Raw genomic sequence first — 26772 nt, 5'->3', positions numbered from 1 at the left:
TCACAACTTCTCGGTCCCTTCGCCTTTCATCAGCAGAGGATTCAAGTATTCTTTGTCTGCAGCCCAAACGTCAGCTTCACCTTCACCATCATGGTTGAGCAGTTTGTTGGAAACTGGACTCTTGTTAACAGCGACAAGTTTGATGACTACATGAAAGCAGTCGGTAAGCTTGTTCATTTTGTGTGGTTTTTTTTTTTTGATTAAAACGATGCACGCTGTTATCTGTATTTTAACAGTTTACTAATTGGATCCTTCCTGTGTTGTAGGCGTAAATTACACCACTCGGCAAATGGGAATCCTTGCAAAGCCTAACGTGGTGATCAGCATGGGTGATGATGGGTTTATCACACTAAAGTCTGTGACTACATTCAAGACCACGGAGTTCAAGTTCAAGCTGAATGAGGAATGCGACGAGGACACTGCTGACGGCAGAGCCACCAAGGTGGGTCATCCCAGGTCCAGCCAGACTTTATTTTACACACATTTTAAGGTCTTACTAAAGCCCTCTCTATAAACTTTCCTAATTTCAGACCACCATGACAATTGAGGATGGCAAACTCGTGCAGAAACAGGCTTGGGATGGAAAGACGACAAGAATTGAGCGAGCAATTGAAGATGGAAAACTAATAGCTGTAAGTAACTGATGGTTTATCTGTGCCATTAAAGCTGTTTGCTCTTTATATGCAGTCTGCATGCCTAACATGGCGCTTTTGCTGCTCTACAGCTTTAAGTGAATGAATGTCTGACCTTTGAACCCTGTCTCAACAGAAATGTTACATGGATGATGTTGTTGCAGTGAGGACCTATAAGAAAGTAGCTTAATGCACTCTTTGTGAAGAGTTCCTGTTCCTTCAAGACTGTGCGCTACTGCCAAACATGCCAATAAAGTTTAAACTGTGACACTTCACTCTGTCTGACTCTTACTACAAAGTCTTGTACTTGTGAAGCATCAGGTGCACATTTACTGACTCTAATGTGACTCTGGTGCATAAACTCAAATGTCACATGCTACTCACCCATGCAATTCAACATCCTTTACCTATGGGGGTTTAAATGATTGTCAATGTGTGCAGCTCATGTCCTACTAAAAATTTACAGTGGAGCCAGTTTGTCTCCATTTCTAACACTACTTTCAAAGCCAGACTAATTCCCTTCAGTTTAACAGATTGCACTTTAAAAGGCATTTTCAATATGGCTGGTTCAATTCCAAGAATTACATTATAGACTGTATCAATACAGCATGTCCTGCATCCAGATGCCTATCACTATGCAAACGTGCATCCTCTACTAAAAATGCTGTGCCAGCTGCACATCAGGTCAAAGTTAAGGGTGCAAAATTAAGGAAATACCTCCCTGTATAGCTGCACTAGTTTAATGCTCGTAGCTGGCATGACCTGCAGTTACCTTCTAAACTGTAGCAAACTGTTTAGATGTGAAACCTTTTAAAGCAAGAAACCTGATTGGCTTAAACACATCTGATCTTGAAGCTAGAGGGGAAGGCGGTTACAAAGGCCTTTTGTTTAAACAAAGGGAAGGAAAGCTCCTAAAATCAGAGTAGCCCTCATATGACAAGGAGGTGAGAAGGCCAAATCCCTGCTTACAGTTGGAGCAGTGACCTAGTCTTGGTTGCATGGATGCAAAATTCAAGTGAGTGCACATAATTAGTTTTAATTAGGGTCCTTTAGAGCACTACACTGAGGTATAAATCCTCAAAGATTTCCAGGCTGTAGTGAATGGTTGTGGCCCCAGGTGGTGGTCAAGCAACAATGAGTATTGACTAATGACAAGCTGCTTTGTTTTGTCAAGTGCCATGTTATGTAAGATGGTGCCATATGCACACAAATGTTTTTGGTGCTTTGCCTGCACAAAGAATGTGTTGTGGAGCATTTACTTATATTTTTAAAATACATGCTCAGATATAAATATAAGGTATGCGGTGAAACCTGAGGTCCTACCAGCTCAAAAAAACAAAACAAAACCCTACAGATTAAGCATGCTTATGGTGTTGTGTGGGTGCCAGCTTTAAGAAGCATACTTCCTTTGAAATTGCTTAGCTCCCTTAAACACAATGACATGATCAGCTGCTAAATTCTTTTGTTCATTAAGAAAGGATGTGGTAGCTGTGTGCACACCAATACTGTAACAATTATTCCATTTCTCTTTTATTTAAGAAAAGCAGCCTGTTGATTGTGATGGAATAATCTCAATAACGAAAGGTGGTTTCAGGTCCTACAAGGATCTCATTCATCAGCATGAAGCTGTAAGAAATGACATTATTTACTGTTACACAATAAATCGTGATTCCAAAATTTGGGACATTCTGTAAAATGGGAATAAAAACAGAATGCAATGATTTGCAAATCTTGCACACAGAACACATATCGTATGTATCAGCTGACTCATTTTACTATTTGTTTCATGATGATGAGGCTGCAAAATGTTTTCAATTAAAATAACATCTGAATCAGTTCATCAGTGGGACTCTTTTACTGTGAAGCCATGCTGTTGTGATAGATGCAGTATGTGGTTTGGCATTGTCTTGCTGGAAAACATGTCACCTTGATGGGAGCATATGTTGATCTAAAACCTGCAAGTGCCTTTCCATAGGCATTGATGCACCCAATTCCTGCACAGCAGGGTTTTAAAATCAGTCCTGATGACAAGCACTCACTCCTCTTTAGTCCAGAGGACATGGTGTGCATGCTTTCCAAAAAAGTTTTAAATTTTGATGGGTCTGACCACAGACACGTTTTCTACCTGCCCTCAGTTCATTTTAAATTAGCTCTTTCTAGAGAAGATCCAGATTTCTAGATGGCTTCTTTATTGCATCATACATTTGTAACCACCATTTGTGGATGGCAGGGTGAACTTTGTCCACACTTTCATTTTGAATAAAATATATGTTTATGATTTTGCAAATCAATGCATTCTGCTTTTATTTTACACACACAACTTTTTTGGAACTAGGCTTGTATTTGCAGTCATCTTATGTAGTCTCATGTATTCATGTAGTTAATCTCATAAGTTCTATAACAATGTGATAATTACAGATGCAGTTATCCGAGAAAATCCAGAAGTAAGTCCTGAAAATCTTTTGCTGCCGTACTTTCTCATTTGAATATTAAATTGTGTGAACTCGAAGACCCCAAATGTCTCACTATCACTGCAACTTCTACCTCGCAGATATGCTGCACCCTTGTGGTTGATTCCCGTAATAGCAGGCAACTATCGGGCGGCACCACTACATCCTGCTAGGTGGAGAGGGGAGGAGGGGTAACAGTTTAACGTGAATTATAAATAGAGATTTTTTTTTTTTTTAAATTGAAAAATATTATTCAATTTATTTGAATCCATAACATCGCATATCTTTACAATATCTCTATCTTGACACGTATTTATTTTCTTCGTCCAGATGACGTTACGTGACGCAACGCGATCAAACATGGCCGACAAAGAAAACAGAAGTATGGATGTCGATAAGAGAAAGAATAAACCTTGTGGTAGTCAAGTTAAGCCATTATCTGACGAAGTTACCCAAAGAAAAGACAACCGGGGCAGCACTGACGGCAAGAAGGACGCCGAAGAAAGCCGTGCCACGGCACGATACTGCGAGAAACTACAGGCATGGATGTGGCAGTACTACAGTGGATATGTGAACTGGCAAAGCTGGCTAGCAGCGTCAGCCATGTCCTACCCTTACTGTTTACAGCCACCTAACGGGACTTCGACCGTTCTTGATATCAACTCCCAGCACTGGCATAATAATCCGTTTGGTCTTCCGTTGCCTCCTTACCCACCCGCGGCCGGCTCCTCGAGCGGCCGTGCAGGTGAAACCATCGTCGGGGCAGCAGTGCCTGCTCAGCCGCAGCAGCAGGCCAGGGAGAATGGAAATGCACCGAGACCAGGTAAAAGCTGCTACAGACAGTATAACCATATCCGATTTTTCCTAACTCCAAGGGTCACTACATTTGAGGGTTATGATGACCCTCTGGGACTGAGCGCCTTTAAAAACAATTGAAAGGCAGTCCGGCATCCCTTAATAAAACAAACTTCTTTGCTTCTTTTCTCCAGGCCGAGAGTACAGTATTCCTTCTCCTCTCCAAAGACTAATGGCTGAGATGGTGGATTTCTTCATATTGTTTTTCATCAAAGCAACTATAATCATCAGTATTATGCACCTTAGTGGAATCAAGTGAGTTTGTGTATTTATGCCATCCATTCGCTTCCGCTTATCCTTTTCAGGGTCGCGGGAGCCTATCCCAGCTGTCATAGGGTGAAAGGCGGGGTACACCCTGGACAGGTCGCCAGTCTGTCGCAGGGCTAACACATAGGGACAGACAACCATTCACACTCACTTGCACATTCACACCTAGTGGCAATTTGGATTATCCAATTAACCTATCCCCACAAGCTGCATGTCTTTGGACTTTAATGGTAAATGGCCTGTATTTATATAGCGCTTTTACTAGTCCCTAAGGACCCCAAAGCGCTTTACATATCCAGTCATCCACCCATTCACACACACATTCACACACTGGTGATGGCAAGCTACATTGTAGCCACAGCCACCCTGGGGCGCACTGACAGAGGCGAGGCTGCCAGACACTGGCGCCACCGGGCCCTCTGACCACCACCAGTAGGCAACGGGTGAAGTGTCTTGCCCAAGGACACAACAACCGAGACTGTCCAAGCCGGGCTCGAACCAGCAACCTTCCGATTACAAGGCGAACGCCCAACTCTTGAGCCACGATCGCCCCTTGTGTATTTATGTTTTTCTAAATTTTTTTATTTTTATCCCTTCAAGAAGGAGACTCGTAATCAGACTAAGACATTCTTTAAACCTGTATCGTTTCATTCACTTTTCAGAGATGTTTCCAAGTTCGCCATGCATTTTATAGTGGAGGAAATCGATGAAGACACATCGATGGAGGAGCTGCAGAAAATGATGCTTGTTGCTCTTGTGTATCGGATATTAGTTTGTTTTTATGAGGTGAGTGGACACGGAGAAGTTTTATGCTGTTATCTGGAGTCTTGACTAGGATGTTGGTCTTAAGGGTACAGCTGCTAGGGGAACCAGGGGCTGTCGTACTCCTAAGTATTTTGCTCTGTGTGTAATTCCGTCTTCCAACAAACTGTGTTCTCATAACCTTAGAGCGTCTCCATTAAAATGGGCAGGTGCCAGTTTGTCAGTGCAATAACATACAAAAACCTACATAAACTTGTTTATTCATTCCTGATTTTGTCACAGTCCCTTACTGTCAGCTGATTTGACATGCGACCCTCTTGTCTTTGGACAGCTGCCACTAAGCCGGCTACACAACAGCAACAGCGGGTTATAAGCTAACATTATGCCAGCTAATGTTAGGCTCAATTTTCCTAAAAGTCACACTTTCGCTCTGATAAACAGTTTGATTACACATCTCACGTCATATGAGGGTCTGGTTGGTAAGTGTCCGAGTCCAACAGTGTTACATTTACTTCAAAGAAAGTTTCACTAACTCTGACTAACAGCAGCTAATGGAGGCTAACAGCAGCTAGCAGTGGCAAAACCAGCAAGAAAAAGTCTGAGATATCAACTCACCTCAGTGTCGCTGTCGTCAGTCAAAAGTGAGCTTCACTGACTCATTGACTCTTATCGGAGTCCTTTCACAAAGTTTTACAGCCTCCTCCAACATAAATGGACTACAACACCAGCATATCAACAGCTTAGGTAGCAGACTGAAAGCTTCCACTCACTACAGACGAACAGCAGCCAGAGTTGTTTGTTCTACCGTGGCCACCGTACTTAGAGTTAAGCACTTAAGGAAGAAGACTGAACTAAGTCGACTGCAATTTGCTGACATCTAGCAGTGATATTTTACCGACCGTAACTTGTTAAATTGTTTGTGGAAAATGTATTTTATGTTTGGTAGCTGATACACGTTTCTCTTTTTAGATCATATGCATTTGGGGAGCAGGAGGAGCCACTCCCGGAAAGTTTCTCATTGGACTCAGAGTCGTGACATGTGACTCATCAGTTCTGGTTCAGCCTAACAGGGTTCTTGTCGTGCCAGCAACTAATGTCTCTCTTTCTGCGTGAGTATTTATTTATTTATTTTTTTAAAGATTATCCATCAGAAGTCACAGCGTGCATGCAAACAGCCTCACATCACATAACGGTACTGTTTCTGTCTCCCTCTTCAGATCGACTGTTCGAGCCTTGAATAAGAACTTTTCCATTGCCTTCTTCTTCCCAGCCTTCATCACTCTTCTGTTCTTCCAGCACAACAGGACTGTGTATGATATGGTTGCTGGTACAATTGTTGTCAAGCGATCCAGGGTCAGATGATGCTGCACAGAAGAATGGCCCCACAATAACTCTGAACAGGCACTGAGTGACAATTTGTTTTCTTTTTAAAAATATAACGTCGACTGAACTCAGACACCTCCCTTTCAAGGTATTGTCAGAGCACAAGAGAATCGGGATGGTTGCATTGAGTTTGAGACACACCAATATGAACTGTTTCAATTTGGATTTGTTGTGTTTCTGACACACACACTGTATTTCTGCACGTATGTCTACATGCTGCTTTCAGAATCAGGTCCTGTGCAAGGAAAAAATGATGGTATCTGCTAAGTTTTTATTGACAGAAGATTTGCTTCCTTTTTAAAATTGTCTTTCAAGATTAAGGGTGACTGTCTAACTTGGCTAACTCAGTATTTAAAGTTTCAGTAGACAAGGAAACCAGAGAAGACAGGATTTTATTTAAAAGAACAGCCAGAATATGAAGATTAAAGAGCCCTTTTCTTGCACCTTTTTTTGTTCTGTTTAACCACCCCCACTTTAAAAAAAAAAAATTTAAAATAATATTAATAATAATAATATATAATAACATCTTGCACTGCTCACATGATCTGGTATGAAAGGCAACAAGATTAGAGGCAACAAATCTCTAATGCACGAACATTTCCCCTTTTAAGGAGGCACAGAGTCTAGGAGATAGATATGTAAGTTTCTGTCCCATCTAAAGGTGCTGACAGTGTCTCAGCAGCAGCTTAACCAGGCATTAACAAGTGCTCATGTCATTTTTCCAAGCGTTTATTTTCTAGTCATTTCCTGGGGGATGTGCGTTGTGATTGGCCAAGGTCTACTGGGGCAAATTTTTTATTTTATTATTTTTTTTAAAAACTTGAAGACAGAACTGGGAGAAGGTGCAAGACTCTAGTTTCCTTTCCATCTGCTTGAGTTATTATGCAGTGTTTGTTTTTTTTTAAACATTTTGCCTGCAACAAGTTTAAGTTGCTAATCCTGCATTAATGAGATTACGCCATCAAGTATGTCTTTGTATTAAATACGTACCCTCAGACTTGTATGCTCAGACTCAAAATTTTTGATCATTGCTCACAGTGGGAATCATGCATTAATGATAACGTGTGATTATTGCTGCTTTGTAATAGCTGATTGTAGTCTTATCATTAGCACTAACATTTGGGAGAAATTGAAGCAGAGGAGTAACAAATGGAAAAACACCACATGGCTGGATGGATGGATGATACCACAATATGCAAAATGCCCTATGATCTGTGCAAAGGTGATTGAAGCTGCCGTGGAATCAAAACCACTTAAGATCTTATGATAATTCCTACTAATTGGCCTAATTTAATAACAGATGGCATTATCAAGTGTTTACACATTTAATTATGAGAGCTTATAGAGGAAATGTACTGTGACAATTTCTGCTATAAAAAATGCATTAATGGACATTTTCTACTCCAGTTTCCTTGATCAAAGACACTGTTAAGCATTTTTTTCTGTGTGCTAAAGTACCAAAAATGCCTGCTAGATGTGCTGTGATGAAATCTACTGTGTAACTTGATGACAATCTGTAAATGGGCCGACTTCAGTCGTGAGAGGATTACACTGTGTAAAAATGGCAGCTTACTGATCCTATTTTTCTTATTAATAAGACTTTGGCTCCACCTGTTGTACATCTGTTGGTCTTGCAGACATCAGGCTTCTGCCTCTTGTGATGAATCACAGAGATCACTACATGGTAACATGCCTACATTTGTCTCTTTGTGATTTTCATTCATCCTCGCCGAGAACCAATCGCTGTGTGCCCGTGACATGAATCAATCCGACTCTAACAGCAGCTTGACTCAGCTTGTTTTTGAGACGTTTCTCCCATGCTTAGACTTTTCTGGCATGTCACATGTGCTCCGAGGGGACTGTGGAAGCGCCAAGTGTTGGCAACTGTTGACATGGTGATTGTGTTAGGCCCACTAAGTGGCAGTTTCAGCTGACAGCCACAGATGGTACTCCCAGATTACAGAGCGACTCCCCGCCCCCCCTCACATGCGGCTGCCATGCATCATGCCATAGGGAATAGAAAAATGTAGCTTATTGTTGTGAAGAAAGTGTGGGCAGACACTGCCCACGAGTATCACTGTGCTATATTCTGATGAGTGAGTGTAGCTCAGTTTGGAGTTGAAGCGTTTTTTGTAATTGATTTTATTATTGACATCTTCTGGCTCGCATCCAAAAAAAGAGTGCAAGAGACAGATTTTAGGAAAGCTCAAGGGGACATTTATCCCCGTAGTTAATGGCAAATTTTTGTGTTTAACTTCTTAATATTTTACAAAACCTCTCAGCTGCCGAAGTAAATGAAGACCTTGCAATCGCTTGTAGTTAGAAATACTCCTGGCATTAGTATGTAAATCCCACTGATGATCGCCTACATTTCCATAAATGGAAATGTGCCACTAAGCATGGAAGTGCTGGAAGAGATTCCTCATGTAGCCTTGTAAAAATAAATTTAAATATCAATTTTTAAAACATGAAAGGAAATAATGGAGGTTAGAGGAGGTGAGCTGGGTGCAAAAATGTATCGCTCATAGTATATTTATGTTGTCATGCCCTGCTTCAGAAATCTACTTCCTACCTGTCACATGCCATTCGTTATCAACCTGATGTGTTCAGCCTGAGTTCCTGCCACTCTGTCTGGCTCTTTTAACAAGGAAATCATGTACAGGCTCACGGATTTCTCAGACAGCCATGTACAAGCCAGAAGGAATGAAGTAAACAGTCTGGGCTCAACTAGACTAAAATATTCCCTAAGTTTGTGTCCTTACACTCATTATTTGGTCATTAGATCCTCCGCAGTGGCAGGTGGTGCTGCTGCTCTTCACACACAGACAACAGCAGCAGGCTCCAGGTGTTTTGAAGTCGTGAAAAGGTGCTGTGGGCTGAAATAGTGCTCGCTGCTGATGCTTTTCCTCTCTGGTGTGTCTGTGCCTGTTGGTATTCCTCTCAAGTGGCATCAGTAATTACAGTCTGGCTGGGTTCTGCCTGAGTGGAAAGGGCTGTTGATGAAGAGGAGACCTGTTGACTGGGGAGGGAGATAAGTGACTGCTCTAACGCTAGGGATGTCATAAGGCAACACATATTTCATGGGCACATTCACACACATAAAAACTTTTGCTGGCTCCTAATGTCGCTACCTACATGCACAGAATTTATTCAGCTGCGCAGATCAGCACTTATCTAATGGTTTCTCATTTAGTTTATTGCTTTTTAAAAACTTTACATGTTACTACTGGAGAAAAAAATGTCTGAGAGAACTAACCTTAATGTTTAACCCTATGTTTTGGCAAAAAGAAAAGAGATTTCTGGGGAAACAAATAAGGGTTGTTTCATATAAAATGTCCGTTTTTAATGGGCTATAATGGAAAATAGTTATTAGTTATTGGAAAAAGAGCTTTCTAACCTCTGTGGGATTTACTTGGCTAATTAACGGTAAATCAAATGCACACACTGGCTATTTTGTTCAACTGCTCGTTAATGCAAATATCTAATTAGCCAATCACATGGCAGCATCTCAGTGTATTTAGGCATTTATATCTGGGTGTTACGAAACTGCTGATCTACTGGGATTTTCCCACGCAACCATCTCTAGGGTTTACTGATAGTGGACTGAAAAAGAGGAAAATATACAGCAAGTGGGTAAAAATAGTAACTCAAATAACTACTCATTACAACAAAGGTATGCGGAAGAACAGCACTGGAATAATGAGGCTACATTTTATACAGGCTCACCAAAATTGGACAATAGAAGTGTTGCCTGGTCTGATGTGACTAGAATTTTGCTGCGACATTTGAATGGTGGTTTCAGAATTTGGCATAAACATCATGAAAGCATGACCTGCCTTGTGTGTGCAGGTCAGGCTGATGGTGGTGGTATTAGGATGTTTTCTTGGCACACTTTAGGCCCCTTAGTACCAACTGAGTATTATTTAAACACCACAACCTACCTGAGTGTTGTTGCTGTCCCTTTACGACCACAGTCTGCCCATCTTTGTAAAGATCATTGTAGGGTCTTTACCTTACCTTAGAGCGCTTTGAGGCAACTGTTGTTGTGATTTGGCACTATATAAATAAAATGGAATTGAACTGAACTGAATCTTCTTCACACGTACCTAATCACATTAAAACCATCAAACAATCTGTAGGTCACTTTTTGTGGCACCTGTGATTGGACTGGGATAATTTAATTTAGCGGTCGAGTCGTTGCCCTGGGCTGTTTTTACAGAGAGGTTTGGGGACTGAACAATTGAATTTTTAAACTTTTTCAAAGCAGGCTGTTATTTTTATTATATGTCTTACCTTGAAGTACATGTAGTTGCCACCTCTACCCAGTTCTTGTAGTTATTTTAGACAACTGTAATAACAGTGACGCTGCACTCAGTGGCCCTTTGCTCAAAAGAAGAGTGGTTTGAATATTTTCATTTATTTATTTTTGTTTGTATTGGAATTTTAATGGCATTGGCTCAATAGCTTACATACAGTCGATTAGTCTGATCAGCAGTTTACTATTTGAGGTTATTTCCTTTTACAGTTCCAATAAATGAACAATTAAAGGGCTTTCTAGGATAGTTGAAGAATAAGAATGCGTATGATGTGAACTCATTTTCCAGAATAGTACATTGCCTGTGCAGGAGCTCATTTTCCTGTTATAAAAATAGATGTGAATATGAGGCGCGTACAAACTCAAGATGAGTGATATAAAAGCATACAGAGAGACTGTGAGTGTGTGCATTGAAATGAAGCAGTACAGCATTCATACCATTTTCTGTGACATAACAGCGGGTTTCTGGGTTTGTGTTTCTGAATACAGTAGATTTCTGCTCTAGGCAGTGAGTGGCTTGAGTTGTCAAGACAACCATGGATACTGCAGAGAAATTCAGCCTTTTCTCTCTTTCTTAGATTATGGTGGTATAGAGCAAAATCAGATGGAAACTCCTTCATGTTTGGTGAGAAGCTGAAGGGTAAAAAAATATGTCTGTCTCGCTGGTATCATTTAGAAAGCCGCTTGTCTTTTTGTGGCTTACTTGTGACTTCGGTTTCCTTTATCTCAAGAGAGTGTATCTTGGTTACATGTCAGCAATTCACTGGGCTAAGATCAAATGCTAAAACAGTTGCTAAATATAATTAGAATAAAAAGAAGAGCGTGTACAGTCATGTGAAAAAGTCATTTTTGTATGTCACAATGTTTTGGCCATAATGCACAACATATCAGCACGAACACCTCATACTAACTCTTAAGCACGGTAGTGGTGGGATAATGAATTGGGTTTGTTTTGCAACCACAGGACTCTCTTCTAGAATCAAATGTGAGGCCGTCTGTCCTAAAGCTAAAGTAAAGCTTGGCAGAATTTGGGTCATGCAACAAAAGGATAGTGATCCCAAGTGCAGCAAATCTACGAGAGTATAGCTGAAAAAGAAAAGAATCGAGGTGAGGCAATCGCCCAGTCAAAGTCCAGACCTCGAAATGCTGAAGTGGAACATGAAGAGAGGTGAGCAATAAACAACAACATGCCCACAAACCTCAATGAACTGAAACGCTGTACAGAAAAATGGGCCAAAATTCCTCTGCAATGATGTGAGAGACTGATAGTCATACCGAAACTGCTGGGACGCCCACTCCCGCAGAAGGTCCTGTTAGAAGCTACTGAAGCATGTGGGGTACACGCGACTGCATAGTGCTGCAAAAACGTTCTTTTTCACATGACTGTAGCTGGGCTTTAAGTTAGTTAGATGAGCATAATCTGCAGCTTTTTGACTAAATGTGTTTATTAAACCAACTCTTTAGTTCAAAAGGGGTCATGAATATTTCATAAATTTAATAACAGTAAATTTTGAGAGTTTTACATTGCTTTAATCTGATTCCATATGCCTGTGTTTATAACATTTACTCATATTGGGATTTGCTGGATGGCATAAGGCAGTTTAAAGCATAAGGCAGAGACAAATGGCAACATACTGAAGTATCTATCCAGCTCTGAGCTACAGCTCAAGAGTCACAGAGGCTGATGAACAGCCCCCTGCTGTGTGAGTTTGGTATTGAGCCTACAGTCCAGTATGACGGGAGGAGCTGGCAGTCTGTCACTGGGGTCACTGAGGTCACTTCAGTCCATGATGGATTTCTTGACAGGAATATTCAAATGTTGTGCTCATAACAGAGGAAATGTGTCTGTAGTAACTTTGACTCTGTCGTAGTGATAAATATAAGAAGACTGTGTTATTAGGGGAGGTTATTACTCATTACTCTTTCCTGTCTTGGCTCACAAACCACCCAGCAAAACACTTGCGAATGTCTTTAGAAACTGCGATTAAAAGGCCAACATTAACTTTACTTCCTGGCTCCACAGTGTGCTTATTTATTTATTTATTTATTCACAATTTGGTGTCTTTCTGATTCATTTGGTTCGAACCCCACTGAGCTCCTGCAGTGGCTGTATTCCTCCTCCACAAATCACTCCCACCCAATCCTTTAGTTGCCTAAACTATGTTCTGGAGATGTGCGTAAGCAGTGGCTTGCTATTTTCAGCTGAATGAAAAGAGTCTTGGCACTTGGACTCAGGATGAAATCTGTTTTGTTCTGCTGAATTTGGCTCCCACCACATGCACAGTATCTACATGACACAGAGTTAAAGAACTCAGTTTAATTGTGTCCTGCAGTAAAACCACCACCATCTGACTGAGAGGAATGACTTTTAGAGTGATGTTTTGTCGCCATGGGAATCTGTCGTATATAACGATGGCAAAAATAAACCCATTTTGATAGAATGCATTTGTTTGATGTCTGCTGAAAATGTTAATGCTAATCTTTCTGATCTTTCTGATGTAACAGGTTGATTAAAAGGTTGTCTACTCCTCCACATCAAGCATCAGCTGCTTAAACTATGAATCATTTTTTAGCTCTTGTGTTTTGTAGGGAAAACCTTCAGACCCTGAATCAACAAAACATTTCCTAAAATCTACAGCTGACCTTGACACTATGAAAAGTTTTTTCAACAGCTTATTTTTTTTAAATGTGCTTATTTATTTATTTTTTTTACAAAGACCCAGGGTAACATTTTTTTTTGAAACATTTCAGTGCTTCATCCTCTCGCTTACACGTCATTCCTTTCATCTTTAGATACCCAAGGACTCTGTTCAAGGTCACTGTGAGCACAACAATTGCTCTATTGTAATTAAACCTCCACTCCTGTGATAATCTCTCACAGAAGCCCAAAGTGTACAATATCCCCCGTTCAAAACAGTGAAAACTGAGTCGATTTAATATTCGCACACCTCTCACGAGAGCACGCAGGACCCAAAACAAGAGGACGGGTCGGTATCGCCTGCCTCGTGGACCTGCTGTCCCTTTTTGCTCTTTTCATTAACTGCTAAATTCACTGGCTTTCAATAGGCTCTTTCAGCATGTCATGCTACACCACCACTGAGCTACAGCCACGTTGCCACCCATCTTTCTTAATGGGGACTGGAGACTGTGGAGCTGCCTTGTTGCCATGGCAGCAAGCGCTTTCACATTCTCCCCACATAGAGTGGAGTATGCATGTTGTCCTTCCAAACTGGAGCGCGCCACAGCAGAGACAGGTCTGCTCTCAGACAGGACTGAGCCAGGGTTATTTACCTCCTGCTCTGATACCAACTGCCCTCCTAATCCCACCACCCACACTCCACTTTCCATTCTCGTCATCACTTATGCATAGCGTTTCCCTGTGGCTGCTCTCTCACAGAGAACTTTGCTCCAACAGGTGCTTTTTAAAATATTTCTTAAAGCTTGCTTGTTATTTTTCACAAGGGTGTAGCAGTGAAGTGGAACTAGTCATTGGGGGCTAGGAACTTATCTATTGTTTAGATGTTGTGAAGGAGCCTTAAAATGAAATAAAAAGTCTGGGTTTTAACTGCATTTTCCCCATCTTAGTAAAGATAATGTTAAGAATAATACATCAGTAGCCCTTTGAGTGACCGGTAATCTCCCCAGGGTGTTCCTGGCATTATACACCTTGTATCTGTTGCTGACTTTAGCTCCCCTACAATCCTCTAAAAGATAAGAAGGTCCATGGGTGAATAAATCAGGTTTGTATTATTAATAGTTTATTTAATTCATGTTACTAATATATCTCCAACAATATAAGGTAATACCAACATGGTAAATCCTGAAATTAGAGGAGTTGGGATGTTTAGTTTAGTTGTTGTATAGTTTTCAATTGTTTTGCTTGAAAATATTAATCAGTTAAATGGTAAATGGCCTGTATTTATATAGCGCTTTACTAGTCCCTAAGGACCCCAAAGCGCTTTACATATCCAGTCATCCACCCATTCACGCACACATTCACACACTGGTGATGGCAAGCTACATTGTAGCCACAGCCACCCTGGGGCGCACTGACAGAGGCGAGGCTGCCGGACACTGGCGCCACCGGGCCCTCTGACCACCACCAGTAGGCAACGGGTGAAGTGTCTTGCCCAAGGACACAACGACCAAGACTGTCCAAGCCGGGGCTCGAACCGGCAACCTTCCGATTACAAGGCGAACGCCCAACTCTTGAGCCACGATCGCCCGTTATCAAATTTGATTGTTATTTCCTGTCCATCAGTCCACCAAGGAATCTGTTCAAGGTCACTGGGAACACAACAGCTGTATTGTAATTAAACCTGCATGGGGACATGTGCATGTTTAAAGCCAACATTTTCATGTAAAACTAATGAAGCCTTAAAATGCTGACAAAAAAATTATAAAAGGCTGGCATAGAACATATAGGTAAAACAAAATATTGGTTTTTTTGCAAACCTCCTTATAACACAGTAATAGGGGGTTTATTACAAGCATAGAGTGTCTAACGAGTGCTGAAAAGAAAGTAACCCAATTACCATTCAGAAGTATTGTATTTTTATTTAATTTTGCATGCTACTTCATCTTATTATTAATGTGACACTTTCCACCCCACTCTGTTCCCCTGTACAGGTGGCGTTTTTGATAAGACTACTTTTTCAGACAGCTGATTCATATATTTGTTTCTTCTAGGCTGGCCTATTATACATTCTTTCTATAATGTTTTTCTAAAAGTTCCCTGAAAAAAAGCCTGCAGATGGTAAAAAAATGTTGCAGTGAGAGTACTGACCGGGGCTACAAAGACAGATCATATTTCTCCCATATTGGCTTCTCTTTATTTGCACCCTTTAAAAAATGACTACTTGAATTTAAAATCTTTCTTCTCACATAAATAGCATTGAATCCCAATAGAGCACTTCACTCTCACACTGCTGACTTAACTGTGGTTTCTCGAGTTTCTGAAAGTAGAATGGGGGGCAGATCTTTCAGCTTTCATGCACCTTTTCTGTGCAACCAGCTCCCAGTTTACACTGGGGAGACAGACAACATCTCTATTTGTAAGATTAGGTTTAAAACTTTGCTTTTTGATGAGTCAGGACTGGATGTCATGACCCCGAACTGTAGTTTAGTTATGCTGCAATCAGCTCAGACTGCTGGGGACTTTCCATGATGCACTGACCCTTTCTTCTCCACCCCCTCTTTTCACCACCCACATAATTTACTACTGCTTGCTATAAAGTTTTGTCTTCTCTCTCATGTTTGGTTCTGTCCCCGTTTCACCAAGCCGTCCTTTTTTTCTCCCTAACCGGTCCCGGCAGATGTCTAGCTGCCTTCCCCCCGATGCTGGCTCTACCAGAGGTTATACTTCCTGTCAAAAGGGAGTTTTCCCTTCCCACGATCACTAAGTGCTTGCTCATAGGGGATTTTATGATTATTTTCCCTCTAACATTTTTTATGTGTCTTTTACCTTGCTGTATAAAGCAAGATGATGTTGTAAGTCGACGCTATATAAATAAAACTGTATAATTTCATAATTCATAATTTTTTGATGGGGGATTTTTGGCTAAATATTTATTGCATTATGTCAGTGCTGTTTTAGCTCTCTGGTTTATCTGAGTGTGACTTATTGTGTGGAACACCTATACCTGCTTTGGACAGATGTTCTGGGGAACATTTTGAGAAACGATAAATGACCTAATGGCTACAAAAACAACTCACTATGGAAAAACAAACAAACAAACAAACAAACAAACAAACAAACAAACAAACAAACATTTCGTTTCCCAAATCATGTGACCATTTGCATCGTGCAGGCTTCCCCTTAGTTGTGTGTAGTAGAAGCGCTTTTGCATGTCTGGACATGCCTTCCGCAGTAGTGGATGCTCACTTATGCCCGGTAAGTGGTGTGGATGCAGGACAGAATGCGGGTAATGATGCTTGGATAATTGTTTCTTCGACACCCACCAGGTTCAAGGTAGGCCTAATATGATGCATCTCTTTACATTTAAAGCTCAACCTTGAAAGAGTTGCCCCAGAACTTAAATTGGTACTTGGACATGTTTGGCTTTGGAGTGAAGGTCATACAGCGTTATTGCCCACAGCAAGTGGAACCCACTTGAGTTTTCACGGTTTTTTTTCCCTCGCTGAAAACTACTGAGTGCGTGAGTAGGAGAGAGCGTAGACTCAGTGTATAGGAACATGTGTGTGTTTACAAATGAAAGGGTACGTTGTTTATTTTGTTAGAACGATGATATGCTGCTGCTAAAATCACTATCTATTACTAGTGCAAGTACTCCAGGACTAGTACTGTCGCTACTGCACTACTACAGTGTAAACATTTGGTTTCATGCACTCACTCTCATTATGTGTGCACCATACTGAGAAATGTTGCTTAGACTGTGCAGCTAGGCTAGCAAAACAAACATATCGGGTTGGACCACAATAATCAGCATCCGATATTATTCAGTGTCTGTGAAGATGTCAACAGGGACTCAATATTCTGATCTGTGGTGAAAGCTTTCCCGACATACTAATGCAAGGAAGCCTTTGATCGAGATACAAACAGCCAGACACATTTGAAAGCTCTGTCTTTATGCGACTTCACGCTTGATGTGATCTCCTCTATACACTGCACATTTATTTCACCCCATGCAACTTAAGCTGGATTTGTGAATTCTCGGAAGGCAGCGTGTCAGATCACTTGTCTGACATTAATTCTGACCTTCCGTTTACAGTGAGCCATTTTATGGCAGTGCAAACCTCTGTTTGTTGTTGATGCTTGTTTCACAGCGGTTTCGGTTCCCTTTCTGTGGGGATAGTGTTGGTCCTGAGGTTTACATTGGCTTGGCAGCGTCTTGGTAGTAATATCAGTCATTGTAGGAAGATGAGGCTGTACCCCTTTGGCAAGAAAGACACACTGCAAGTTTATTTTCTTTTTCTCTCAGGTTCAACAGCTGGAAAAACACAGCTTCAGTTTGTACATTTGGCATGTGCTTCTGCATGCCTGTGGTCATTTGTATCTCTGTCTTCCAGCTCGCTGAAGCTTCTGGCAATATATTAGGGTTTAATGTCTACATGGAAAAGTATGCATTTATGGTTTCACCCATGCAACACAAAAATTACAACTTTATACATATATATATTCATAGGTCCCACATCCTTTTCCTGCAACACTGGGATTGCAAATATCTGTAACACTGGGATTACATTTGCAGTAGCATTCCAACAGTTCCCTATTCTCATCGGTTGTGATGCCTTCTTGTTCCACTAGCTCACTTCTCATCAGAATGTCCTGGTTCCTTAACACGTGCAGCTGTGTTCAGTCATATTCTTCTTGATTGTACCGAGGTAGACTTGGGGGGCCTTGCCAGATGCCACAAGCCCTGGTTAGGATTTGAACTCCTGACCTACAATCAAGTGACGCCCTATGAGGAAGCACTTGGTGACAGTGGGAAGAAAAAACTCCCTTTTAACAGGAAGAAACCTCCAGCAGAATTGGGCTCAGAGAGGGGCAGCCATCTGCCACCATTGGTTCTGTATAAGTTCTATATAAGAAGGACTCATGCAGGCTGGAGAAACTGATCAGGAAGGCTAGCTCTGTGGTCGGCATGAAGCTGGACACTCTGGTGACACTGGCAGAGAAAAGGACACTAAAAAAACTGCTGGACATTATGAACAATGCTGGGCATCCTCTGCACATGGCCATTAACAACCAGAAGAGTCTGTTCAGTGACAGGTTGCTTCTCCCCAAGACAAGAACTAACAGACTTAAAAACTCCTTTGTCCCACACGCCATCAAACTGTTTAACTCCTCTCTGGAGGGGAGAGGGAGGGGAAACAGGAGGACAAAGGAGGGGGAAACAACAAAGCTGTAGTGCCTCTTCACCTCACTGTGCAATACCTTGTGCAATACTTTTTGTAAATAGTCAATGGTGCAATAGACCTCAATACTTGAAATGTGCAATTCCCTTCGTATATTTTATTTATATTTGTCTCTGTATTTATATGTGTGTGTGTGTGTGTGTGTGTGTGTGTGTGTGTGTGTGTGTGTGTGTGTGTGTGTGTGTGTGTGTGTATATATAATATTCTGTAACTGTAACTTCTGTCGGTGCTGTGCTTTTGGAAAACGAATTTCCCAGAGGAACCCACCCGAGGGATTAATAAAGTTCTATCTTATCTTATCTTATCTTATCTTATCTTATCTTATCTTATCTTATCTTATCTTATCTTATCTTATCTTATCTTATCTTATCTGTATAAGGGGAAGAAGAGAGGAGAGAAGATACACTGTGGAAGAGAGCCAGAGATGAGTAATAACTAATGATGAAAGAGTGGTGTGTAAAAACACAATGTGCGAAAAAACGTGAGTGAAGAAGAGACACTCAGTGTATCATAGGAAGCCCTTGCAGGCCAAGGCCTATTGCAGGCTAAGTAAGGGAGAATTCAGGGTCACCTGATCCAGCCCTAACTATAACATAATATATATATATTTGTGATTTTGCCTGTGTAATACTGGGCTTATTGATGCAGTAGAAATGATTTGCTGTATTCTATAGCCTGTTTTTTCCCCCTCATTCAGCATCCTCTAAGAGCCTCCCCTGCTTGCCTCACCTACAGAGGCCCAGGAAGCTGGCTGGTCTGGTGCTGAGTGCCTCCTTGTCTTTCTGTTGTGAACTGCACAGGATATGCAGGAAGCCTTGAGGAGGGCCCCGGTGCCAACTGGCCCTCCCTGCCTGCACCAAGGGAAATATCTTTGGGGAGTCCTGGGGAGACCTATGGTGGGTGTACTCTGAGCCATTTTGCAGCTGAATAAAGGCTGAGAAAGTAAACTGTAGACCAGCTCATAGGGCAGATTAGGAGATTTGGCTCTACAAGAGGAAAAATGCATATGAAAATGAAAAAGTGCAAGGCGGAGCATTAACAAAGCTTTAGTGTACTGAGCACCACAATCCTCCCCTGGCTTGTGTGTGTCTGCATGTATGTTTGCAACATTAATATCCCACGGTTGTTCTCATCCATGCAGTATCTGCCTGTGCAAACCCTTTCTGAATCTCCAGCTCTCCCTCCCTCGCCCTCCGTCTGTTGCGCCCTCCCCCTCCCTGCTCTCGCTCTCTCTCTGTGTGAGCGTAGTCTGGGCGCTGAGCCAAGTAGAGTGTGTTTTTTTGAATGAATACCTGATGCGGCTGATGAGGCTGGCTGGGGGAGGAGCTGTGTCAGTGGAGTACTGCGAGAGAAAGAAAGAGGAGGGAGGGAGAGGGAGAGGGAGAGAGGCAGAAACACACACTGAGTGAGAGAGAGAGAAAGCGAGAGAGAGAAGCAACCAAGCAGAGAGGGAGCTGGCGGTCTGGTGGCCTTGCATAACACACGTTAGAGCAGCCTTGCACGTAGGTCTTGGTGTGAGCTCTAGAAGTGGGGAACTTCCTTTACCGTCAGCTCGTTGCAGGGGCAGCATACCCTCCAAAAACCGGAATTCAGAGGCAGAGACAGAGAGAGAGGGGGAACGAGAAGGAGGCAGAACAGGAGCAGCTTTACAGCACAGGCTCCAGGAGAGGAGAGCAGCACAAAGGAGAGAAACGGGAAGAGGAGTCCTACTAGGAAACACGTCTCTAACACAGACGCACACGCGCTGACAGGCAGGAAGAACCCTCGGACATGCTCTGCAAGCAGTGGCTGTGGTGAGACTGGTGAGCTATTCTTAGTACTTTAAACAGAGGAGAGGAGGAGGAGGAGGAGGAGGGGGGGGGGGGGGTCTCTCTTTTCTTCTTGATTTGTGGCATAGTAGTATTTTCTGCCCTGCTACTACACTCATGCGCTCTCACTGTCATCCTTAAGCCCCCCAGAGGCTACAGCTACAGCCACAGCATCAGTCCCACTGATCTGACCACAGTCACAACCAGCCGCTGGGACTGAACAGCAGTGACCACGCTCGTTTGCAGGGGTTCTCGCTGAGAAGGGGACGCATGTATGCATGAACCGTCTGCTGTGTGTCAAGCCGTGATGCAGAACTCTGGAGTCATTGTGAAGACAAACAGCCTGAACCCCAGTGCCTGTTCTTACTGTCTGCTTTAGTCTGCCACACAGTTAAGTCCGCCTCTTAAAGGCACAGGCGGCACTGTTGTACAGAGAAGCGGACAGTAAAATGGCTCTTTTGAATATTAGAAAAAGCAGTACGCTGTATTGATTTTTTTCCCCTGTGCTTGAAGCAGCAGTAGGTGAAGTGAGGTCCTATTTGCGTGCAGCAAATCATAAAACCGAGGCACACATTGTCTTCCACAATACCTCCCCTTTCTGTTTCATGCCAGAGCTCAGATTGATAATGATGTTTTTGTTTTCTATATATAGCCATTTGCTGTGCAGGGTATTCACTAACTGTCTGTGTCTGCTCTAGCAGGTGAGCCATGATGTATAGTCTTGACAACAGGTTCATCACCCCGGGGTCATTGCACTAGCTTTCTGTGTAAATATTTGCCTAGATCTAAAAGATATTGTCATCAAATAATGTCAGTGCCTCTCTGCATAATCTGACTCCAGAGTAATGCTGCTGCTATGAAGCTGTGATCAATGCAAGGAGTAAATAGTAGGTCTAGGAGAAGACTCGGAGCTCTGGCGGAGGAAGTTAAGAGGCGGGGGGACTGGAAGAGCTGGCAACTGCTGCATAAGAGAGGAGATGTAAGTCTGCTCGGGGGGGCCTCTCACCTGGAGACAGCACACAGAAGAGGCTGAATGAAATCACCTCATCCGGACACACACCGCTGCACAAACCTATTTCTGTGGTTTATGTAGCTTTTTGTGAGTGTGTGTGGGAGTATGAAAAAAAGGGAAAGGGTGGCTCCATCACTCAGTCTGAGCTGAAAAGCATCAGTGTGATGAGTGGAACAGAGACAGTTCTGTCCACCCTCTCTCTCTCCCTCTGTTGTCATCCCTCCATGCATGTCTTAAAGGTGTCCGTCCCGGTCCGGGAGACTGACTCGGGGATCCCGTGCTGCGTGGCTCGGTGTGACACTCACATCTTGAAAGCTCGCCTTTGTTCTCCATAGTATCGCGTAGGCCTTATGTTTGTTGGTGTCAGTGTTCTAATAATAGGCTGATGGTGGAAAATCTAGAGAGGTTTTGGCTGCTGAGCCGTATGCGCGTGTGTGTATGTGTAACTGTGTATAGCGAGTACTGTGTCCAGGAAAGGAGAGACAGCTTCCTGTTTTAGTCTGTTGACACTGATGCTGCGTTTTTGTGGCGTTTGAGAATCAAAGCGTGCTGGCTTTGTCTTCCAGTGCTGCTGTGATGATAGGAGGTCCTTGTGCTTCAGATGTGATGTCATTACGGTGTTGACACAGTGTTGCTGAGGTGGGGTTGTTGCCGCCGAGCGATGCCGCACAGTGTCTCTCAGACTATAGCGGCGGCTGCGTCGCCGATGGGGGATCTCTCAGCGAGGCGGGGGCAATGGCGCTCTGATGCTGCAGGCGCTGCTCAATGTGGGTCAGGAGAAGCAGAGTTCTCTGTCTCCTTCTCATTCCCTATTATTCCTCCTTCTTCCCAATTCCTAATCTTCTTTTGTCTCTCCTCTCGCTCCCTCGCCTCCTTCCACATCCTGTCGTTTTGCTTTGCATTTCTCCTTCTCCTCCCCCTCATTCTCCTTCTTTCTTTTTCTGCTTCTGTTTCTATCTCTGCTGTTTCCCCCCCCCCCCCCCCCCCCCCCCCCCCCTTTGTTACATCTGGTGGCTCTACTTGTCTGCAAGGCTAGATAAATTGCACAGGGGTTGTTGCTGCTTTTCGAGACAGTGACCTTGCCAAAGCTGGTGTCAGGGGTAGATGTGTTTGAGTAAAAAAGGGACCAAGATCGTCTTCTGTGCATTTTCCCCCCCTTTTTTTCTTCCTTCTGTTTTTATGTAACATGTCTGTGGTTGCCTGCTGTAGTAAACCTCGGCTGTAAGATGAAAATACACTTTAGCATTTTCCAATAGTGGAGCTTCTATGAAAGGAATGGAGGAAGAGAAAACGAATGGATGGATGGATGTGTGTGTCATATAGTCCATTTCAGTCATTCCTCTGGCTAATGAACAACTCAGAGTCTTGTGCATTGACCCAGAGATAAGCCTGAAGAAAAAAAACAATCTCTCAGTAAAAGAAATAAAAGAAACACAGAATATGAGCCAAAATACTGCATGTTATTGTGGTTTGAATTTATGGAATTTGCATTTCCCTCTATTTGCATGTTTTACAGATATCATATCTGCGAGTACAGATGCCTGAATCTAAACTGAACCTTCCACTAGCTACTAACTAACCGACCCCCTACACATCAAACTTTCCTCCCTATTCCTGTGAATAAACACATTGTTTCACTTCTCATTTAACTCAGCTTTCACTCTGCCTCTTGCTAAACCGGGCTGTTACCAAACTCATTCATTGTTTGCTTTCCGTCCTGTATTACATTGAACTTTGATACCCTTTATAAATAAGGTATAGATGAAAAAAAAAATCAAGGATCTTGCAGAATGTAATACAATCAGTTTTCAAATTGTTGAAATCTTGTGTGCATATTGTTTTTGCTTCATTTTCTAAAGTACTCATGATGCCAAGGTCTTAGACTCTTAAAGTAAAGACAAAAACATATGGTCCTCTGGGGCTGTTTCTCTGTGTGCTGCTATCCCTTCACTCTGCCCTGCTTTCTTACACTAGACCCTGGAGCAAGATAACAGCCAATAGCAGTGCACATGAGACTGCACACAGACACGAAAACACGGCAGTTCTGAAAACTCCTGCCTGGTGAAAACATGAGAAACCCTTTCCACATTATGCAAATGGTGACACACAGCATTGCACTGTATTTTCCTGTGTATTGCTCATGGAAAGGCAGGCTGAGGGTTGAACTATGACTGACGAGTCTTTGTAGATCCTTGCAGATAGTATTTGGAGTCTACTCACAGAGCGTCATGTAGCCTACACAGACTGCACTACGTGTTGTGTTCAAGCACATAGACCGACACGAATTACCTGCAATGCTTACACCAGCTACCACCTAGTGGCAAAACATGGAGCAGCAGCTTCACAAACATGGAAGCAAGGGGGTAGTGGTTTTGTTTTTCTTGTTTCCACCTCTGCAGAGCATTTTGAAAATATGTTTAATAATCGCTGCCTGAGCAGACTGGGATATTTCTACAGTGCCATTAGACGAATGAGATTTAATTCTAATTTCAGTTTATTTGTTTAGCACAAATGCTGACGTTAGCTTCTCTCTGCCTTCAGATTCCCATTGACATTGTGGAAGAGGCGGCTCGATCAGAGATGATTCCTCATGAAGTCTTTGGGGCTCATTTTGTGAGCAGGAATGGCTCCGTCTTCTCCGGTGTGAGACCCTGAACAGTGAAAACAAACAACAGAGGCAGAGTCACCAAGCCCAGAGAGGCTGGCCCTGCATATAACCACTGAGGGGAGGTGAGATAGAGAGAAAGTAGCCTCAGAGGGACCTAGAAGCAGTGCCAGGGAATATTAAAACTGCAGCGGCACAATGAAATCTAACCAAGAGCGAAGCAATGGATGCCTTCCTCCTAAGAAGCGTGAGATCCTGGCTATGGAGCAGAGGCCAGTGGTAGTAGCAACAGCAACACCACCTGCTGCAGTTGCGTCTGATAGTCCCCACACAGAAAACCTAGCATGGCTGGCCAGTGTAGCCAGTGAACGCTGCAAATCCAGGGAAGTAGATAGCCCTAGATGTCCCATCTCCTCTGCTTCCTCCTCTTCTCCCTCTACTTCTATTCCTTCTTCAGCCACACCTATATCTGCCCTACCCTTGGCCTCTCTGCCTGCAGTTTACCCCGCAGCTCTACCCCAGCAAGCTGGAACAATCCAGTTTGCTCAACTGGGACCCAATGTTCAGTTCATCAGCTCTGGGCCCTATGCAGGATACATATCCTCTCATATTATTTCAACAAATGCTAATACTGTGCAAAACAGCTCGACCATAGTCGGACAGCGTCCCCAGCTGGATGGTTACACCACTGCCCTTATCTCGCCCAACACCAAAGGGGAGCAGCAGTTTCAAATAGGCCTCTCCCCCACTGAACTGGCCCCCGTGTCACTCCCAAGCTCTCCTCAAGTCACCAGCCAGTACATCCACCTGGACAGCAGAGCACCTCTGACTGTCAGCGGAAATGCCGTCGCCTCACCTACGGCCCAACTTCAGCTCCACCCTCACACAGCCGTCCTCCCCCAGACGCTTACGCTTGCTCCTTCCCAGCTCGTGGTCCAGTATGCAGATGGTTCTGCTGGAAAGAAACCAGAAGGGCACGCTAAGGCTGTGCTGAATGGGGAAGTGGAAGCAGCCAAACAGGCAAAAGCCACTAGTCAGCCAGCAAACCATCAGCAGGTGCAGAGTTATGAGGCCAGACATATCCTCCTACCTGCTGACTATGGCCAAAACCCTGCAGGACTCCAGACCTCTTTGGTGCTTGTGGCCCAGCCCAACCATGGAGTTGAGCACGAAACTGGCTCAAATAAGATCTCTTTAGTCCAGACTGAGAAAGGAGGGATTTGCTTGGGAAAGCCAGTGTCCAGACCTTCGTCTTTTGCCTCCTTTTCTTCGTCAGAAGTGGTGAAGTCTGTTGCTCCACATACTGTCATCCAGACCACTCTACCCCCTGACGAGATGCCAGCCAGTCTCTACTCTTCCACACAGGCACCGATCATTGGCTATATCACAAGTGCAAACCAGCATACTGTCAGCTACCACGCAGCACTGCCTCCGCACCTGGTCATCCCGAGTGGTCAGTCCCTTCTCATTCCAGTCAGCAGTTCCAATAACTGCACAGAAATGGAGGTTAGTCGTACTGTAAGTGCCCTCACCTCCACTACTACCCCTCAGATATCCACCGCCATGCCTCATGCCTATCTGGCCACAGCCCTGTCCAAGTGTGAGGCACTAGGGCCAGATGGAAATCAACCACCCAACGCAGTTGCTCAGGCTCCAGCATTGTCAGTACTGCCTTCAAACCCGATTCCTGCAGTGGTGGCTACTCCCTCCCCGACTCCCACTCCGGTTCCCGCTTCTGTCCCTGCTGCCATCCAGGCCTCCCCCTCGGTTTCCGCTTCCTCCTCTCCTGTGGCGCTTCCTCCTTTCTTCATGCGGGGCTCCATCATCCAGCTGGCCGATGGAGAGCTGAAGCGTGTGGAGGACCTCAAGACAGAGGACTTCATCCAAAGCGCTGAGATTAGCAGCGAGCTCAAGATTGACTCCAGCACCGTGGAGCGTATTGACAATGGTCAAAGTCCTAATGCTGTGGTTATACAGTTTTCTGTAGGAGAGCTCAAAGCCCAGGTAAATGATGTCACATTCATTTTATTGTTTATTTTTTAAGAGTCTTTGCAATCTCTAGTCTTTGGCACCCCCTGGTGAAAATCTCAAAAGATACATTGGCAGCAAAAATCTGTATTGCTTCCAAACAATGAAATCATGAAATCGTTGACAGCATTTCTGTAACAATCCACTTTTGCTTAAAGCAGCAAAGTACTTTAAGCTGCAGTGTTTCAAAATTCATCCATAATTTAGAAATGAATTAAATTTAAATTAAAAACACTCTTCATGCTGCGCATCTTTATTTTCCAAACCTCTAACTCGCTGTTTTAGAACAGATGCTAAAAATAGATTTTACACAACACAGCACTATATTTGAAAGGCTAAAAGTCATTACTTTTATAGATGGGTGAATCTGGGCATGTTACAGTTGTTTTAAAAGCCATATGGACTTCAGCCTGACTGATTCTAGAGTATTAAGGTCAACAAACGACACCACAGCTAAAATAAATAAATAAAATCTAACATAGAAATCCATGCTCAAGTGGAATATGAAAAAAACACCCAGCACGCCCCTGCGGGCGGTTTATCCTTCAAGCTTGGGTCCTCTACCAGAGGCCTGGGAGCTTGAGGGTCCTGCGCAGTATCTTAGCTGTTCCCAGGACTGCGCTCTTCTGGACAGAGATCTCCGATGTTATTCCCGGGATCTGCTGGAGCCACTCGCCTAGCTTGGGAGTCACCGCACCTAGTGCTCCGATTACCACGGGGACCACCGTTACCTTCACCCTCCACATCCTCTCGAGCTCTTCTCTGAGCCCTTGGTAT

General features: G+C 43.3%; 3 protein-coding genes across 5 annotated transcripts in view; all 3 read left to right on the top strand.

Annotated features, from left to right (window-relative positions):
* Nucleotides 1–907, top strand: fabp4b (fatty acid binding protein 4b). Its single transcript, XM_086309994.1, has 4 exons — nt 1–163; nt 267–442; nt 531–632; nt 769–907. Exons 1-4 carry the CDS (start codon nt 91–93, stop codon nt 820–822), a joined length of 405 nt encoding a protein of 134 aa, XP_086166120.1. The 5' UTR covers nt 1–90; the 3' UTR covers nt 823–907.
* Nucleotides 908–3267: 2360 nt separating this feature from the next.
* Nucleotides 3268–7352, top strand: LOC147319371 (protein FAM8A1-like). Its single transcript, XM_086311938.1, has 5 exons — nt 3268–3905; nt 4072–4192; nt 4867–4990; nt 5936–6075; nt 6184–7352. The coding sequence occupies exons 1-5, from the start codon at nt 3413–3415 to the stop codon at nt 6326–6328; spliced, it is 1023 nt and encodes a 340-aa protein (XP_086168064.1). The 5' UTR covers nt 3268–3412; the 3' UTR covers nt 6329–7352.
* Nucleotides 7353–19968: 12616 nt separating this feature from the next.
* atxn1b (ataxin 1b) overlaps nt 19969–26772 on the top strand; it is a 14215-nt gene continuing 7411 nt past the window's right edge. Inside the window, exons 1-3 of one of the 3 annotated variants that reach the window (XM_086311936.1) lie at nt 19969–20344; nt 20493–21329; nt 23904–25971. In XM_086311936.1, the coding sequence (XP_086168062.1) occupies nt 24166–25971 (1806 nt within the window). In that variant the 5' untranslated portion in view covers nt 19969–20344; nt 20493–21329; nt 23904–24165. The remainder of the gene's footprint in view (nt 20345–20492; nt 21330–23903; nt 25972–26772) is intronic. The other 2 variants (XM_086311937.1, XM_086311935.1) reach the window with 2 other exon arrangements.

The sequence above is a fragment of the Aulonocara sp. 'chitande type north' Nkhata Bay genome, linkage group LG11, assembly GCF_057382095.1.
Source record: "Aulonocara sp. 'chitande type north' Nkhata Bay isolate Kocher_YH1m ecotype deep benthic linkage group LG11, A_spYH_male_GT1.1, whole genome shotgun sequence".
Classification (NCBI taxonomy): domain Eukaryota; kingdom Metazoa; phylum Chordata; class Actinopteri; order Cichliformes; family Cichlidae; genus Aulonocara; species Aulonocara sp. 'chitande type north' Nkhata Bay.
This window is presented reverse-complemented; position numbering and strand designations above follow the sequence as displayed.